Source organism: Hevea brasiliensis, chromosome 4, assembly GCF_030052815.1.
Source record: "Hevea brasiliensis isolate MT/VB/25A 57/8 chromosome 4, ASM3005281v1, whole genome shotgun sequence".
In the NCBI taxonomy this organism is placed as follows: Eukaryota; Viridiplantae; Streptophyta; class Magnoliopsida; order Malpighiales; family Euphorbiaceae; genus Hevea; species Hevea brasiliensis.
The window spans coordinates 104966946-104985213 of NC_079496.1; the positions used below are offsets into that span (position 1 = coordinate 104966946).

General features: G+C 31.2%; 1 protein-coding gene across 1 annotated transcript; it reads right to left on the reverse strand.

Annotated features, from left to right (window-relative positions):
• Positions 1–4017: 4017 nt before the first annotated feature.
• On the reverse strand, positions 4018–5349 carry LOC110639780 (E3 ubiquitin-protein ligase ATL42-like). The gene has a single exon (XM_021790859.2). The coding sequence runs from the start codon at positions 5333–5335 to the stop codon at positions 4061–4063; it is 1275 nt and encodes a 424-aa protein (XP_021646551.2). The 5' UTR covers positions 5336–5349; the 3' UTR covers positions 4018–4060.
• Positions 5350–18268: the final 12919 nt, after the last annotated feature.

An 18268-nucleotide genomic window follows, 5' to 3' on the forward strand; every position in this document is an offset into this window, starting at 1 on the left:
AGTCAATTTTCAACTCAAATATCTTCAAAAATAATGCTAAATAATTTCATTCATCAGTATAAATTTACAGCAGAAAATCCAAAAATAATATTATTACAGTTTCTATACAAACTGCTCAAGATCAATTTACAATGTACATACAGTCATTTACATCAAAATAAAGATATACAATAAGGGTATAATGTAATACCTGACAAAAGATCCAAAGGTAGTACTATGATCCTCAGCAGCTCACTCCACTACTTTAATAGTCTCTCTACCCGCGACAACAATAAAAAGCCATCGCTGAGTACAATGACTCAGTGGTGCACAACATATTAAAAATACTCCTTTATGCATAATTAAATCACAAATATCCAATTATAATGATGAAGTCAGTAAATAGATGCAAAACACAATTTTAAATTTTAATCAAAGTATTTTCATTTCAGAAGTCACAAAACAAACTTTATAAAAACACACAGTCATATCATGCCATTAATATAGTGTTCATCTCAATAGCCAGAAGCTTATGAGGCATATCAAGGCTAGCTAGCTCAAACTATGGATACCTATTCAAATTTCTTCCTCTACTGGCACACACCTCAACACTTCAACTAGAGAGGGAATTCAAAACTATTTCCTCCCACTATTCATGCTAGTGAGGCATTCAGATATATGGTTATGATACTGTGGTTTCAAAACTATCTTAATAATTTTCTGAACATTTATTTGAAATTCATTACATAGCACTAAATTTTCCAACAATTTAGCTCAAAAGCATATTGTTCCATTAAATCACAATTTCCAATACAAATAAGTCATAATTTATTCATTCAAAATAATTTACCAAAGAAAATTTACAGAAAAATTCTATGTTGTGCACAAACCTCGTGCAAGTCGCCTCTAGGCCTTGACTTGATGTTTCATTTCCTTTCTCAGTATTCTTGCCACAAAAATCAGGTCATTTGGACCTGTCTAGCCCAAGTTATGGCCAAATGAACAAACACTATTCCTTTGGTCATTTTGGCACAGTGGCAGTGCACAATATCCAGGTTTGACCTAATTGTTCACTATCTAAATGTCATTTTCTGGGCATAATTTCTAAATGAAAAATGTGTCATTATGAGTCTACTTTCATTCCCAATTAGCCTCATACCAATTGGATTGGTAAAATTTTATTTTTGGTCCCTAAAAGGGACCTAGGTCAAGCTGCCAGAATGGGAACCCTAACCAATCCGAATTGCAATTTGTTTCTACCAATTCAAACACATCACAAATGGTCCCAATTAACCATTTTTAACCTCAATTAGGGTCAATTGCATCAATTGACTATTTCCTTTAATTTTTCTCCCAATTTAATTTTTTACTTGTGTAATTTAATGCAATTAAATTGTATATTCTTAATCTACCTACTTAATTCACCTCAATTAATCCTTCAATTCCATCAAATTCAAGAATTTTCAATCCTCCTTCAATTTGTTTCTACCAATTCAAACATATCACAAATGGTCCAAATTGACCATTTTTAACCTCAATTAAGGTCAATTGCATCAATTGACTATTTCCTCTAATTTTTCTCCTAATTTCTAAAGCTCAAGAACCCTAAATTTTTAACTTGTGTAATTTAATGCAATTAAATTGTATATTCTTAATCTACCTACTTAATTCACCTCAATTAATCTTTCAATTCCATCAAATTCAAGAATTTTCAATCCTCCTTAATGCTGGCCGAAATTCCCAACTGATCCTCCATAATTGTTTTGTTTGTATTTAAGTTAAATTCTAAGTTAATTGAACTAAAAATATAGAAATTCAACAAAAGAATTCAAGTTTGATCACTAACCTCAAACTTTGATTTCCAATTCTCCAATTCCTCCCTTTTCTTCTTTACTTTTCTTGCTCAATCTTCTTCTCAAGTCATCAAAGTAAGGTTTAAGTAGCTAATTTGGGAAAATTTATAGAAATTTGGGAGTTTAAAAGCTTAGACTTAAGCTTTAATGGAGGTAAAAGAAAAAATTTGAGAGAGAGGAAGAGGAGGTGACGGCAAGGCTTGGGAAAAATGAAGAAGATGACATTTTTTTTTGATTTTGAGTAATTAAATTGCTTTTTGACTTGGTCAATTATTTGGGGAAATTAATTTTAATTGTGACACATCATATGTGATGTCATTTGTATGATGTAATAAAGCCATTTTTCAATCTTTTTCTTTTTTCTAAATTTTTCAATAGTTTTCTAATTTAATTCTCTATTCTGAAATTTTCATTTCTCTGATTTTATTAAACAGGAGTCACCTCTAAGGGTGAATTGACCAATTTGCCCTTCGTCGGTTTGACCCGGTTTGCAAGTAATTCAATATTTCTTCCGGATCCCTGACCTAATTACTTGACCTACTTATTAATTCTTTTTTGCAGTTTTCTCTTTTTCACTAAGTTCGCAATAGTTCTTAGAACCGCGACGTCACAATTTCTGGCTCAAAAGTAGGGTTATGACTGACCTCGCAGTAATTTTCCAGAAAGGTCATCAATCGCTATGACTCCCGGCTCATTTAACCTTTTATGTTCTGTTTTTTCTTATTTATACTTAACTATCTGACAATCACTAATTATTTGTATTTAGGGCTTATCTAGGTGTCTTAGATGTGATTCTAATCTTTTTAATTGTCTAGACCGACACTAATCACGGGAACAGTTAAATATACCAGGCTATGCATGTAGGGGTGTTACATAGAACCCTTAATTAAAACCCAAATGAAAGTAAATTTTTTGATAGAAATATGCAGAGAGAAATAATAGAGAGACTCCATAAGGATTTTATTTTATTATTTGGTTATAGGAGTCAATAAGGATTTTATATAATTATGATTTTGGTTCTTAGGATCATCACATCAAGAAAGTGGCTGATAACTGTAAAGAGAAATAATGGATTCTTTTGCCAAAAAGATAAATATATAAAACAAAAAAAAAAGAAAAAAAAGAAAGGATTCTATCGCTTAAGAAGACGCGAAGAAACAGGCCGGTATATCACCATCATGATTTCAAAACCAATTATTATAAATAATCATAATTAGGCCTGCGTAGAAAAAAGAGCCATTTAATATTAAATAATCAAAAATTAAAAATTCAACTTAATTTTTATTGTAGCTTAAATTAAATTAAAATTATAATTATTTTTTTATTAAAAATAAAACACATGCAGAATTAGTAATAAAATTAAAATTAGTTTGATTGAATAATTATACAGTAAAATATTTTTCCTATGTGGGACAACATTACACATGATTTTTATTTTTATTTTTTTTATATATAAATAAGATTGTATCCGTTGATTATCCACACCTTCAACTAGGGATTTCCAAGAAACAAATTGCTGTTGTGGAATAAAATGATGAATTTCAATATTTCTATTGCCAATACAACAATTAATTAAGAAATAAATTAATTATTATAAAAATAAAAAATAAAAATTACCTCATTTAAATTTAAATCTGATTAATATTTGTAATATTTAAATTTATTCAAAAATTAATTTAAATTTATTATAAACTATTTGAATTCATTTTAAAATTGATTATTATTATTTGAAATAATACTAAATTTATTTAGTTTTATATATTTTAATTAATAATTTATATAAAATATTTTTTATTTAATAATCTAATATAGTAAATTAAATTTTATTTATTGAAAATATAATATATAAAAAATTTATTAATATTATTATGAAAATGTATATTTTATATTTAACAAATCAGTTATATGTACTCAACACATTAAACTTCAACTGGATTAGAAATTTGACGTGAATATTATTTTTTAAATTTAAATTTATCTTAAATTTAATTATTTATCACTCAAATTCATCTCATTAGGATTTGATGAGATTGAGATTAATATTTTAATCGCAATTTAGAGAACATATATATTAATTCTCGACTTGAAATCTGTTTGGTATTATTATTGAAATAAAAATTTTTGAAAATTATTTGAATGCACATGATAGTAATTAACAAGAACATCTGAATATGGGAGAGGGCTACATGAAATTCATAAACCTTCTTTTAGCTATAATTAATCAAATATCACACGTTTGATGTTCCTAGCACTTGTAAGTTTCTTTCTCTACCTGCAAACCATTGAACTGTTCTTCGTGCTATTGGTAACCAAAGCCTCCTTATCTTGTCTTCCTGTTCACTACTGCTCCTTGGGGATACAGATTCTTTGATTTTGCTCTTCAGATCTAATTCATTGAACCTTGAACAGATTGTAATCTCAGACATTGATCTCTTCTCTGCAGGACTAATCATTTTCGACCAACTTTTTTTTTCCTCCGTATATGAAGTAGAGGGAAAACTTGAAGTTGAAAACGAATCACTTCTCTCAACTTTGCTAATCTTGGACTCGTATAATCTCTTCCTCTCTATGTCCCCTTTGATCTTCTCTATATTTTCATTCACGGACAGAGTACTGTTATAGAATCCTGCACTGCTTGAGTTCGAAGGAGAGAACCTGTTGCTTGACATGACACTGAGCATCTCAGATTTCAAGGACAAGAAGTCTGAGGAATTAACATCACTCCATCGGTTCTTGATAATAACGTCGGAGATAATGATCTTGTGCTTGAATTTATGCAAGAGTTTCTGGTTGTCATTATTGTTATTACCTTCTCGAACAAGCAATAATTCTTGTTTGTTGCCTTTGTCATTGCTTCCAAGGTTAAATCTTGACGACCCATGATAATCTTGCTCTCTCTGGACAAAGAGTGAAAGATTAGGATCCTCAGTGAGATTGGAAGAGTTTTGTAAGTATCTCAAACTATTGGAAATGCTAAGGCTCTTGAGATCCTTTGGGTCGAACTTGTACCTACAGAGAGGACAGCTAGAGTGACTTTCTAGCCACCGGTCAATGCAGTTCTTGTGAAATGCATGCTTACACTTGGGCAACAATCGAAGAATCTCGGTATCTTCGAATATTGATAAGCAAACTGCACACTCTAGGCCTTGTTTTGAGCCCTTGAGAGAAGAGAACCTGAAGAAGGGGAGCGAATCAATCACCGCTCTATCAATGCCAGAAAATCTAGACCTTGAACGACTGAGGGGAAGGAAATTTTGGTGATATGTGTCATGGACTAAGAGATGAACACCAGTTGTGTTTCTGCGACAGAATTTTGCATAGGCAAGTATGAGGAAAGTTACAGAGAGCATAATTGAGATGATGCTAACCACAGCTACGAGGCTTGGATGGAGTGGATTGAGGACACCCGATGGAGAATTTGATGTGTTTTGGGCATTGACATTGAGGAAGAAGAAGAAGAAGAAGAAACAAAGAATTATGAGGAACACCTGTAATTGATTCATAGAGAAAAGGCAGCAGCCAGTACCTGCTGCAAAAATTTCTGAAATAAATTCTTATGATTCTTGAAAACAGAATATATGGAAATCTGTCATACGTTAAAAGATTTAAAACAAGATGGATTTTTTTTTATATTGTTTTTTTTTTTTAAAAGTCCAATGGGTCCCTGGAGAAGAAACTCTTTTGTTTGTCGATTTAAGCCTGTCTTTGTACGTTGGATTTGATAAACAAGTTTTAGTAATCTCATTTTCAAGTGTAATAAAAAAAATATTCATACATTAAAATAAAATGCGTATGTTGACTTACGAGGATAGGAAGGTCTGCAATCATTTTTGTCTCATATTTTGAGCAGTATCGCATGAATTAGAATATATCACAAAGGCATCTATGTACGCTTTCCAAGTAAGGATTTTTTTTTTTTTTAATTGATAAAATGAAATTTCATTAGTCTGAAAGACTAAATACATCAATATATGTTTTCCAATTATATATAGATATATATGTTAACAAAAATAAAGTAATTTTTCAAAACAGTAGTTTTAAAATAGTAACACTAAAATAGAACAGCAACATCAAACAGACCAATATTCAATGTCAGCATTTATCATACATTTGCATTAGCAAAGGAAATGACAAGGCACGCAGAATGAATAATTTACCGAAGCTATCTTATGTTATAAATAGCTTGTATGTTAGATAGTATAGAGAGAAAGAATTCCTATATTGTTAAAATATAAGAAAGTGAAGAAATGATAAGAGTGAAATGTGTATAGAATTATATATATATATATATAGTAGTTTTAAAATAGTAACACTAAAATAGAACAGCAACATCAAACAGACCAATATTCAATGTCAGCATTTATCATACATTTGCATTAGCAAAGGAAATGACAAGGCACGCAGAATGAATAATTTACCGAAGCTATCTTATGTTATAAATAGCTTGTATGTTAGATAGTATAGAGAGAAAGAATTCCTATATTGTTAAAATATAAGAAAGTGAAGAAATGATAAGAGTGAAATGTGTATAGAATTATATATATATATATATATATATATATATATATATATATATATTATTCTATTATAACACTTGTCACGTATATGTGTGAAATAAAGTAATTATGTTATTGTAATTTTTATAAATAAATTACGAACAGATGTGTTTATTAACAAATAGATATGTCTGTTAATAAACAGACATGTCTATTCTATATAAACAGTTACAACTGTTTGTATATGTGTCTGTTAATAAATAAATATGTCTATTTTATACAAACAGTCACAACTATTTGTATAGGTATCTGTTAATAAACAGACATGTCTTTTACACAAACAGTTGTATCTATTGGTGATAGATAGATGTGTCTATCTGGAAAAGGTGATATACCTTTTCATTCTTTATAAATATTGATGAGTTTTTTCAATCCAGATATATATACTACTTCTATTTCTTCTTCTTTTCTTCTAGTTTCTCTAAATTCAGTTCGTATCAAGAGTTCTTAAGGAAAATCTTCAGGAGTTGCTGTTTGCAGATTTTAAACTTTGTTGTATCCTGGAGGTATATTGCCATAACCTTGCAGCAATCTAGTGGGGGCAGTTAATACCTTAAAGATAGTGATTCATCACGCTTCAAAGCCTATTCTACATCCACTGCATCAACAATTTTAAGGTATTAATCACAATGGAGTCTAAGGTGTTAGTAGTATGCCCTAAATCATATAATTAAGTATGTATTTTATACATATTTTATTAATAAAAATGTATTTTCACTTTTCCATTTATTTCCATTTACATAATATATTTATGTGTAATAGAAAATGTCTATTGATATTTTGTTAGAAATTCTATTCTTAAGCTGTTAAGAATACGAGTGACATTATTTCTAGTGCAAAGTATCATAAATTGGTTTACAATCGATGATACTTTACAATAAGGACATGACTTATCCAGAAAGATTGTAATCATGTTTATTCCCAAGTTATTTATATGAGATGTAAATAAGATGAAATGGTGAGTCTTATGCCATATAACAAACATGATAGACACTTATGCATGATAAGTAGGCCGAACCAGTGACACTTATGACAAGCACGTGGAGTTTACTCTTGTCAATGCATTGTCATAAATCATATTAGTGCATATAATCTTTAGACCTGAAATAGCACAGTTATCTTGTATATAGGTGGTTTGAGTTTGATACTGCTTTCATACTTATACTGTGTATGGATATATGGGCATGTGTTGGCTCCTACCAATTATATATGGAGATAGGTGTTGATCAAGATGGACTCTGTTACCCAATGTAAATAGGGATAAAATCCTATGTTCATTTAATTGTTTTTTATATTTCAAGTTCCTGGCTAGGACAGACAGATTTAATCAGAAAAGAGTTTCTGATGAGAAAATTTTTTTAATCAAGAACTGGAATTAAAAGAGAACATAATATTCATAGCAAATGGAGTTTGACATAAACCATGACTCCAGCTTGAATTGGAATTTTGTAATAGAGAGATTCTAGTGCATGATAACATATGATTATAAGTTCATTTAAAGGTATTCCTTGTTACTGATTAGGTGGCCATGATATGCTATGCTAGGTATCAACCATGGTCTATGAGATGTCTAAAATAATTTAGAGAAATCATTTATGGTAAGAAAGAGTTCTGATGATATTAAGAGTTAATATCATATCTCATTGCCAATTAGTGATGAGCCTAGTAAGTCACACACATATACAAGATAATTACCAAGTAAAATGTGATTTAATTGATTAATTAAAGAGTTTAATTAATTAATTAGATAGGTTTGGTTTGCAATAAGTTGCAAAGTCCCTAGCATGGCTCGAAACCAAATCTAGGTTATTGGATATATAGTATAAGTTAAATTTATATTTAAAGTGTTTAAATATAAATTTAATTATGAGAAATTAATTAATGGAGATTAATTAATTAATTTATATTTGATATAAATTGATTAGAAGAGGAGAAATAATTATTTTGGGTTGAGAACTCAAAATTAAAACAAGAGTAATTTAGTTATTTCACAGGATGACATGTGGCACAATGAGATGGTGACACATGGCACCACATAAGCTTGCCATTTGTCTTCTAATTATGTAAGATTATCAAAGTCAAGATTAAATCTAGCTTTAACACTTGGCTTAATGTGATTAGGTCAATTAAAATTCAAGATGTAATCAGGTGATGACATGTGGCAAGGGTTTTAAATGATGATCTAATTATAAAAGGAAAAGAATGAAAAATAAAATACACACATTCTGATTTTTCTAAAGAGGTGCTGCCACCCATAAAGCTCTCTTCCTCTCTTCTTCTTCTTCTTTCATCAACTCAAAGAGAATTGTCCATATTCTCTTGAATTACAATTGCTAGAAATTGTTTCTAGTGTCCTATATACATCTACAACCTCTCTAAAGGCAAATCCCTAATTTCTAATTGGTTGGCAAGGCTTGAGAAGCTGTTCAAGGGACTGCCATTGGTGATCTTGGTGTGGAAAAACTAGAGGGACAACATTTGGGGTCCTAGGTGCTTCCCAAAGGTACCAATCACACCTACTGTGCGTCAAAAGGTTAGTGCACATATTCTTGTATTAATCTAGGGTTCTAATGAATTAATTTGTTAATTCAAAAATCTTAAATGGAAAATGTAGATCCTAATACATATTAAAAGTGTTTTAATATGCATTTGAACATTGAAATCAATTAGGTATATAATGGTATTGCATGATGCATGAAACCCTAGAATAAAATTTTTGAATTCAATGTTCTAATCTAACAATTTTCCTGCTTCCGCTCCTACAATTAGTATTAGAGCCACTATATTTGTCATTTAGATTGTTTAATATGTGATTTAATTGTGTGATTTGGTCAAGAGTTGATTGTTTCATTGCTGGTTGGACCAACAAAGGTGGCGTCTTGGTTATCACCATGATGGTGCGCATGGTTTGGCCATGTTTGATGGGTCTAAGCATGCACATGGTTTTTAGGCTTGAGTGTGGGCTTGGTTTTAAGGCCCATAATTAGGCCTATGACTAACTAAAATGTTTAATTATGAGTTTTAATCACACAATTAAATTTTGATTCAAATCTGAATTTTTAAACTTGTTTTGAATGAGATTCAAATCTGAATTTTTAAGTTTGTTTAAATAAGATTCAAATATGAATTTTTAAATTTTTTTGAATGAGATTAAATCTGAATTTTTTAGTTGAATATGAGATATTTAATTTAATTTTAGTATGTATATTTTAAATTATTAAATAGTAATATGCATGATGGATGATCATGGACAATAAAAAATCAATGTGATGAATTTATTTCTTTTATTTTTCTTTGGATTGTAAAATAATTAATTTTATTTTGGTGGCATGTATTATAAAGGTTGTAATATTTTTGGGTTGTAATTTCATTTATTTGAGGACATTAAAGTCCATATTCTTGTAAATTCGCCTTGGTATGCCAAGTATTAATATGTAATTGGATTGCAAGAAGATCAAGGAGGTTAAGAGCATTGGTGGGACCAATGGGAGAAATTCAAAATCAAGTGTTGATTATGTACTCCTTCAGCAACTCTTATAATATGAATGAATAAAATGCACCTAGGAATGCCCTGATTCAATTCTTGGTGGCTCAGAATTGAATCCCTTAGAAAGTTCATGATCATATCATATTTATTGTTTATCCATGTATGCATGAGATGTATGGGAATGTATGCAAGTATATGATATATGCATGCCAAATAGATAATGTGCAAAGTGAGACCATAATAGTAATTAAGCCGATCACAAAATCTTCTAAATAAATGATTAAGTTGGAAATAGTATAATTAAAGGTAATTATTTCATGGGCCCTCTATTGAGGCAATTATTTTAAGAAATTTTAAATAACTTGCATATGATGCAATTAATTTAAGAGATTTTCTTAAGAGTAATTGTTAAACATGAGATGTTATAAATATGTAAATGGTTTGGTGGCCAATAATGGATGCGCTAAAGGATATTAAAAATTATTTGCATGTTTACTGGCTCAATGGGATCAACTTAACTAATGCAAGATAAGTCAATAATGAATGTGCCTGAGATTTTGAGCATTAGGGGCTGGATAAATGATTGAACCTCACATGAGATGAGATGGGCAATGAGTTGCTCACTTACAGTTTATTGTAATTCCAATAATGGATGTGCCTGAGGATGATCAATAAGACTATGAGAATTCAATCACTCACTAGAAATCCATCCAACTAGTATTTCCGTTTTCTACTTTAGAAGTGTAGGATTTGCTAAGTTAGTGGGAGGACCAATTTGATTAAAAGACCATAATCATTTTGATTAATTACATGATACATTTACTAATTAATCTGGTTATTTTCTGTGGTTAATTTTCTGATAATAATGAGCACACCACAACCACCACCATCCAATATCCTCGCGAGCATACTTGATCACAATAGGTTGACAGGACCTAATCTTTCTGATTGGCTAAGAAAATTGAAACTTGTCCTAAACCTTGAACATATAGGATATGTTCTAGACTCAAAGGTTCCCGGTTCCTTACCTCCAGAGGCCACTCAAGAGAAACATGAAACTTTGGACAAATGGAAGGAGCATGATATGAGAGCTAAGTGTTACATGCTTGCTTCTATGAGTAATGAGTTACAGAAGCAACATGAAAATATGCAATATGCAAGTGAGATCCTCCTTCACCTGCAAGAGTTGTATGGTGAGCATAGTAGGAATGCTAGGTATGAGATATCTAGGCAGCTATTTCGCATGAGGATGTCTGAGGGACAGAATGTTGGGGATCATGTCCATAAGATGATTCAGCTGATTAAGTAGCTGGAACATCTTGACTTTCACATGGATTTCCAACTACAAACAGATTTGATCCTTCAATCCCTTCTTGAGTCATTTGGGAATTTTGTGACAAATTTTTATATGACTAAGTAGGAATACACCTTGGCTGGTTTACTTAACATGCTATTTATTGCCCAAAAGAATATACCGGGCAATAAAGGAAAAGAGATAGCTTTGATTGCATCTTCTTCTGCTGGAAAGTCCAACAAAGAGAAGGGTAACAAGAAAAAGAAACCTCAAATTCCTGATCCTTCCAAGAAAATAGCCAAACAGAAGGGGAAGACTAAAGCTGATGGAGGCAAAGGAAAGTGTTTCCACTGCCAAAAGGATGGACACTTGAAATGGAACTGCCCAGAGTATCTTGCTTCTCTGAAGGATAAGAAAGATAGACCTTCAGAAGGTATGTCTGTGTCTTATTATTTAGATTCTGATGATACTCATAGTTCATCTACAGCTTGGGTTTTAGATACTGGTGCCAGTTCTCACATTTCTTCTGATATGCAGGAACTAGCAAATAGTAGCAGCTTGCGTTCTCGAGATGTTAGACTCCAGATTGGCGATGGCTCAACTGTTGAAGCTTTAGCCATAGGATCTAAATCTTTTTACATGTGTGGACATGTTTTGTATTTGAATGATATTTTATATGTACCTGATGCTTTTAAGAATATCATTTCTATATCTAGTTTGATTAGAAATGGCTATGAATTTCAGTTCACAGATGATGTTTACAACATTTATTTTGGAAATAAATATGTTGGCTCGGGTTATATACATGATGGTTTTTATTATTTGGATAATAATGACAAACACAAATTGAATGCAAGTAATCTAAAAGAGTGCAATGACATGATGAAAATCAACTCAAGTTCAAAATATATTTGGCACTTAAGATTAGGTCATGTTGCAGAAGATAGGATTGCAAAACTAGAGAAAATGGGGATTTTATCCTCATTGGGTTCTGAACCTACTCCAACTTGTGAATCCTGCCTTCAAGGCAAAATGACTAGATCACCCTTTATTGGACAAGGACTAAGAGCTGAAAATATTTTGGAGCTAATACATAGTGATGTGTGTGGTCCATTTAAAGAAATGGCTAGAGGTGGTTTTCATTACTTTATTACCTTTATTGATAATAAATCAAGGTTTGGGTATTTATATTTTATAAAATACAAACATGAATCCTTTGAAAAGTTCAAAGAATTTAAATCTGAAGTAGAAAATCAAACAGGAAAAAGTAGTAAAGCTCTTCGATCAGATCGTAGAGGTGAATACTTGAGTACTGAATTTGATGAATACTTGAAAGAGCATGGCATTATTTCCTAGCTGACTCCTCCAGGAACACCACAGCTGAATGGTGTATCTGAAAGGAGAAATCGTACTCTATTAGATATGGTACATAGTATGATGAGCTATACTGATATGCCAATCTCCTTTTGGGGATTTGCATTCGAATTAGCTTTACATATTCTAAATAGGATTCCATCAAAATCAGTATTTTCCACACCTTATGCGATATGGCATAGAAGAAAATCAAGTCTTAAGCATGTTAAGATTTGGGGTTGTCCAGCTTATATCAAAAAGCTAAACACTAATAAATTTAAAACCATATCAGAAAATGTTGATTTGTTGGATATCCAAAAGAGAGTTTTAGATATTATTTTTATTTGCATACATCACAAAAGGTTGTGGTAAGTAGAGATGCCATATTCCTTGAACAACAGTTTGTTTAAGAAGGAGGCAAAGGAAGGCAAATAGAGTTAGAATTGGAGAATTCTGATCAACCAATAGGTCAGATGGATATAGATCCATCTAGCCAACCTACGCCTATTAATGAAACATCTATAGCTATTCCTCGCAGATCAACCAGGATATCTCACCTACTAGTGAGATATAGTTTTCTTCATGAAGAAGAACAAGAGTTGTTTACTCATGAAGAAGTAGATCATGGAGATGATCCACTTACCTATGAAGAAGCTATATCAAATATAGACTCTTCAAAATGGATTGATGCTATGAAATCCGAAATTGATTCTATGTATAAGAATCAAGTTTGGGATCTTGTTGATCCACCTGAAGGTATTGTACCTATAGGGAATAAATGGTTTTTCAAGAAGAAAATTGGTTCTGATGGAAAGGTAGAGACCTATAAAGCAAGGCTAGTAGCAAAAGGGTTTCGCCAAAGGCAAGGAATCGACTATGAGGAAACTTTCTCGCCTGTTGCCATGCTTAAATCAATTAAGATTTTATCAGCAATAGCTGCATACTATGATTATGAGATTTGGAAAATGGATGTCAAAACAACTTTCTCAATGGATACATTGAAGAAAACATTTTCATGGAACAACCTAGGAGTTTTGAATCCCAAGATGGTTCCAAAGTATGCAAGCTAAAGCGATCCATTTATGGGTTGAAACAAGCTTCGAGGAGTTGGAACATCCATTTTGATGAAGCCATTAAGTCATTTGGTTTTATCAAAAATGAGGATGAGCCATATGTATATAAGAAGGTTTGTGATAGTGCTATCAATTTCGTTGTCTTCTATGTGGATGACATTTTGTTGATGGGTAATGACATAGGTATGTTGACAGCTGTAAAGGTATGGTTGTCAAATACATTCTCCATGAAAGACTTAGGGGAGGCAACTTATATTCTTGGGATTCGCATCTATAGAGATAGAGTGAAAGAATAATTAGTTTATCACAAAGTCTATACTTGGAAAAGGTGTTAAAGAGGTTTAACATGTTTGATTCCAAGAGAGGATTGTTACCTGTGAGACATGGTATCCACCTTTCTAAAGAGATATCTCCAAAGGCACCTGAAGAAAGAGATAAAATCGTCAGGATTCCATATGCTTCGGCTATTAGAAGTTTGATGTATGCAATGTTGTGTACTAAGCCGAATATCGCATATGCTATTAGTTTGACTAGCAGGTTTCAATCCAATCCAGGTTTGGAACAATGGATAGCTATCGAGAATATCCTTAAGTACTTGAGAAGAACTAAGGATATATTCTTGATTTATGGAGGTGGTGACTTGCAATTGAATGGTTATACTGATTCTAATTTCGAATCAGATATCGATGATAGAAAGTCTACCTCTGGGTATGTGTTCATTTGTAATGGAGGTGCAGTCATTTGGAAGAGTTCCAAATAGAGTACGACTGCAGATTTCACTATAGAGGCTGAGTATATTACTGCATTAAATGCTGCAAAGGAAGCTGTTTGGATAAAGAAGTTCATGACAGAACTTGCAGTAGTTCCTTCCATTGAGTCAGCAGTTCCACTCCACTGTGACAACAATGGAGCAGTCATACAGGCTAAGAAACCCCGGTCTCACCAAAAATCCAAACACATTGAAAGGCGCTACCACATTATCAAAGAGATAGTTAGGCAAGGCGATATAGCCATACAGAAAATAGCATCAGCTGAAAATCCAACTAATCTATTCACTAAGCCCATGTCACAAACTCAGCTAGACTGACATCTTGAGAAGATGGGTCTAAAATATTATAATGAATGAAGTAGAATGCCCTAGAGCATAGCATTAAGTATGTATTTTGTACATGCTTTATTAATAAAAAGGCATTTTTACTTTTCCGTTTACATAATATATTTATGTGTAATAGAAAAGGCCCATTGATATTTTGTTAGAAATTATATTCTTAAGTTGTTAAGAATATGAGTGACATTATTCTAGCACAAAGTATCATAAATTGGTTCACAATCGAGGATACTTCACAATAAAGACATGACTTATCCAGAAAAATTGTAATCATGTTTGTTCCCAAGTTATTTATATGAGATGTAAATAAGATGGAATGGTGAGTCTCATGCCATATAGCAAACATGATAGGCACTTATGCATGATAAGTAGGCCGAACCAGTGACACTTATGACAAGCACGTGGAGTTTACTCTTGTTAATGCATTGTCATAAATCATATCAGTGCATATAATGTTTAGACCTGAGATAGCACAGTTATCTTGTATATAGGTGATTTGAGTTTGATACTGCTTTCATACTTATACTGTGTATGGGTATATGGGCATGTATTGGCTCCTACCAGTTATATATGGAGATAGGTGTTGATCAAGATGGAATCTGTTACCCTAAGTAAATAGAGATAAAATCCTATGTTCATTTAATTGTTCTTGATATTTTAAGTTCCTGGCCAGGACAGACAGATTTAATCATAAAAGAGTTTCTGATGAGAAAATCTTTTTAATCAAGAACTGGAATTAAAAAAAAAAACATAATATTCATAGTAAATGGAGTTTGACATAAACCATGACTCCAGCTCGAATTGGAATTTTATAACAGAGAGATTCCAGTGCATGATAATATATGATTATAGGTTCATTTAAAGGTATTCCTAGTTACTGATTGGGTGGCCATGGCATGCTATGCTAGGTGTCAACCATGGTCTATAAGATGTCTAAAATGATTTAGAGAAATCATTTATGGTAAGAAAGAGTTCTGATGATATTAAGAGTTAATATCATATCTCATTGCCAATTAGTGATGAGCCTAGTAAGTCACACACATATATAAGATAATCATCAAGTAAAATATGATTTAATTGATTAATTAAAAAGTTTAATTAATTAATTAAATAGGTTTGGTTTGTAATAAGATTGCAAAGTCCCTAGCATGACTTGAAATCAAATCTAAGTTATTGGATGTATAGTATAAGTTAAAATTATATTTAAAGTGTTTAAATATGAATTTAATTATGAGAAATTAATTAATAGAGATTAATTAATTAATTTATATTTGATATAAATTGATTAGAAGAGGAGAAATAATTATTTTGGGTTGAGAACTCAAAATTAAAACACAAGGATAATTTGGTCATTTCATAGGGTGACATGTGGCACCATGAGATGGTGACACATGGCACCATATAAGCTTGCCATTTGTCTTCCAATTATATAAGATGATCAAAGTCAAGATTAAATCTAGCTTTGACACTTAGCTTAATGTAATTAGGTCAATTAAAATTCAAGATGCAATCAGGTGATGACATGTGGCAAAAGTTTTAAGTGATGACCTAATTATAAAAGGAAAAGAATAAAAAATAAAATACACACATTCTGATTTTTCTAAAGAGGTGCCGCCACCTATAAAGCTCTCTTCCTCTCTTCTTCTTCTTCTTCTCACATCAATTCAAAGAAAATTATCCATATTCTCTTGAATTAAAATTGCTAGAAATTATTTCTAGTGTTTTATATACATCTACAACCTCTCTAAAGGCAAATCCCTAATTTCTAATTGGTTGGAATGACTTGAGAAGCTATTCAAGGGGATGCCATTGGTGATGTTGGTGTGGACAAACTAGAAGGACAACATTTGGGGTTCTAGTTGCTTCCCAAAGGTACCAATCACATCTACAGTGCATTAAAAGGTTAGTGCACATATTCTTGTATGTAATTTATTAATTCAAAAATCTTAAATGGCAAATGTAGATTCTAATACATATTAAAAGTGTTTTAATATGCATTTGAACATTGAAATCAATTAAGTATATAATGGATATTGCATGATGCATGAAACTCTAGAAGAAAATTTTTGAATTCAATGTTCTAATCTAACAATTTTTATGCTTCCGCTCCTACATAAGGCTATTTCCGTGATGAATCAAGAGTTCGTGAAACTTAATCATTTTAAGGAACAAATTATGCACACTAAGAAGGTGAAAGCAGATCAGAAAAAGAATATGAATTACCATGCAGAGTCATATTCTCAACAACTCATCAGATAGGCTATATGATTTGTTTACCTCTGTCAAGTCTCCAAAGAAAATCTAGAATTCATTACAATTCGAATACAATAAAAAAAAAAGTATGGATAAATTTTTCATTATGAAATATTCTGATTTCTAAATGCTTGATAATCTGCATGTTATGGATAAGTCCATGAGTTGCTTATTTTAGTTTCAAAGTTTAAGGATTTGAAAGTGGTATTTCCTAAATCATTGTAATTAGCACATCATACTTCTAGTTTGAATGATTATAGGAAGAAATTACTGTATGCTACATATGACTTTTCTCTTAAAGAGATTCAGAAATACTTACACATTAAAAAGTTTTTTATGTGATAATTTGTCTTTATGTTGATGACATGCTTATAATTAGAAAAAATATAAGGTTATATTATGATGCTAAAACTCATGGTAAATGTGTTAAAAAAGTTAATAAGATTTATCTGCATAAGTCAAAAAATACTTTGTGTATGCATAAATCCTAACTCATATTGATTGTGGCTATCACTAACTAGGTGGGGATATTGTTAAAAATATTAGTGATAGAAAAATTTATCTCATTTCGAAAGAGTTATGTCTGTTCATTAAAAGGCATCAGAATATACTATTTATTACCGATAGTTATATCTGTTTTAAAAAGTGTAAATAAATAAATATAATTGTTCTAAGAGATGCAAAGTGAATGGTTGTATCTATTCTAAGAGGTATAAGTGAATGGTTATATCTGTTCTAAGAGGTATAAGTGAACGATTGTATATATTTTAAGAGGTATAAGTCAACAGATGTAATTATTCTAAGAGATACAAAGTGAACGGTTGTATCTGTTGTAAAAGGTATAAGTGAACAAATATAATTGTTCTAAAAGATACAAAGTGAATGGTTGTATCTTTTCTAAGAGGTATAAGTGAATGGTTGTATCTATTATAAGTGGTATAAGTGAACGGTTGTATATGTTCTAAGAGGCATAAGTAAACAGATGTAATTATTCTAAGAGATACAAAGTGAACGGTTGTATCTGTTATAAAAGGTATAAGTGAACAGATGTAATTGTTCTAAGAGATATAAAGTGAGCGATTGTATTTATTCTAAAAGGTGTAAGTGAACAGATGTAATTATTCTAATGGATACAAAGTAAACTGTTGTATATGTTCGAAGAGATGCAAATACTTTATAAATAGCAGTTTGGAACAAAAATCTATTAACTTTTCTTTTTTGTCTCCTCTTCATTTTTACCTACAATCAACATTATTATTCTTTAATTTATTCATGGAAGAATTTTAAAATTGCTATCTAGATTTATATTTTA

Coding starts and splice junctions, on each gene's coding strand:
- LOC110639780 (XM_021790859.2), bottom strand. CDS start 5,335: ATGAATCAATTACAGGTGTTCCTCATAATTCTTTGTTTCTTCTTCTTC.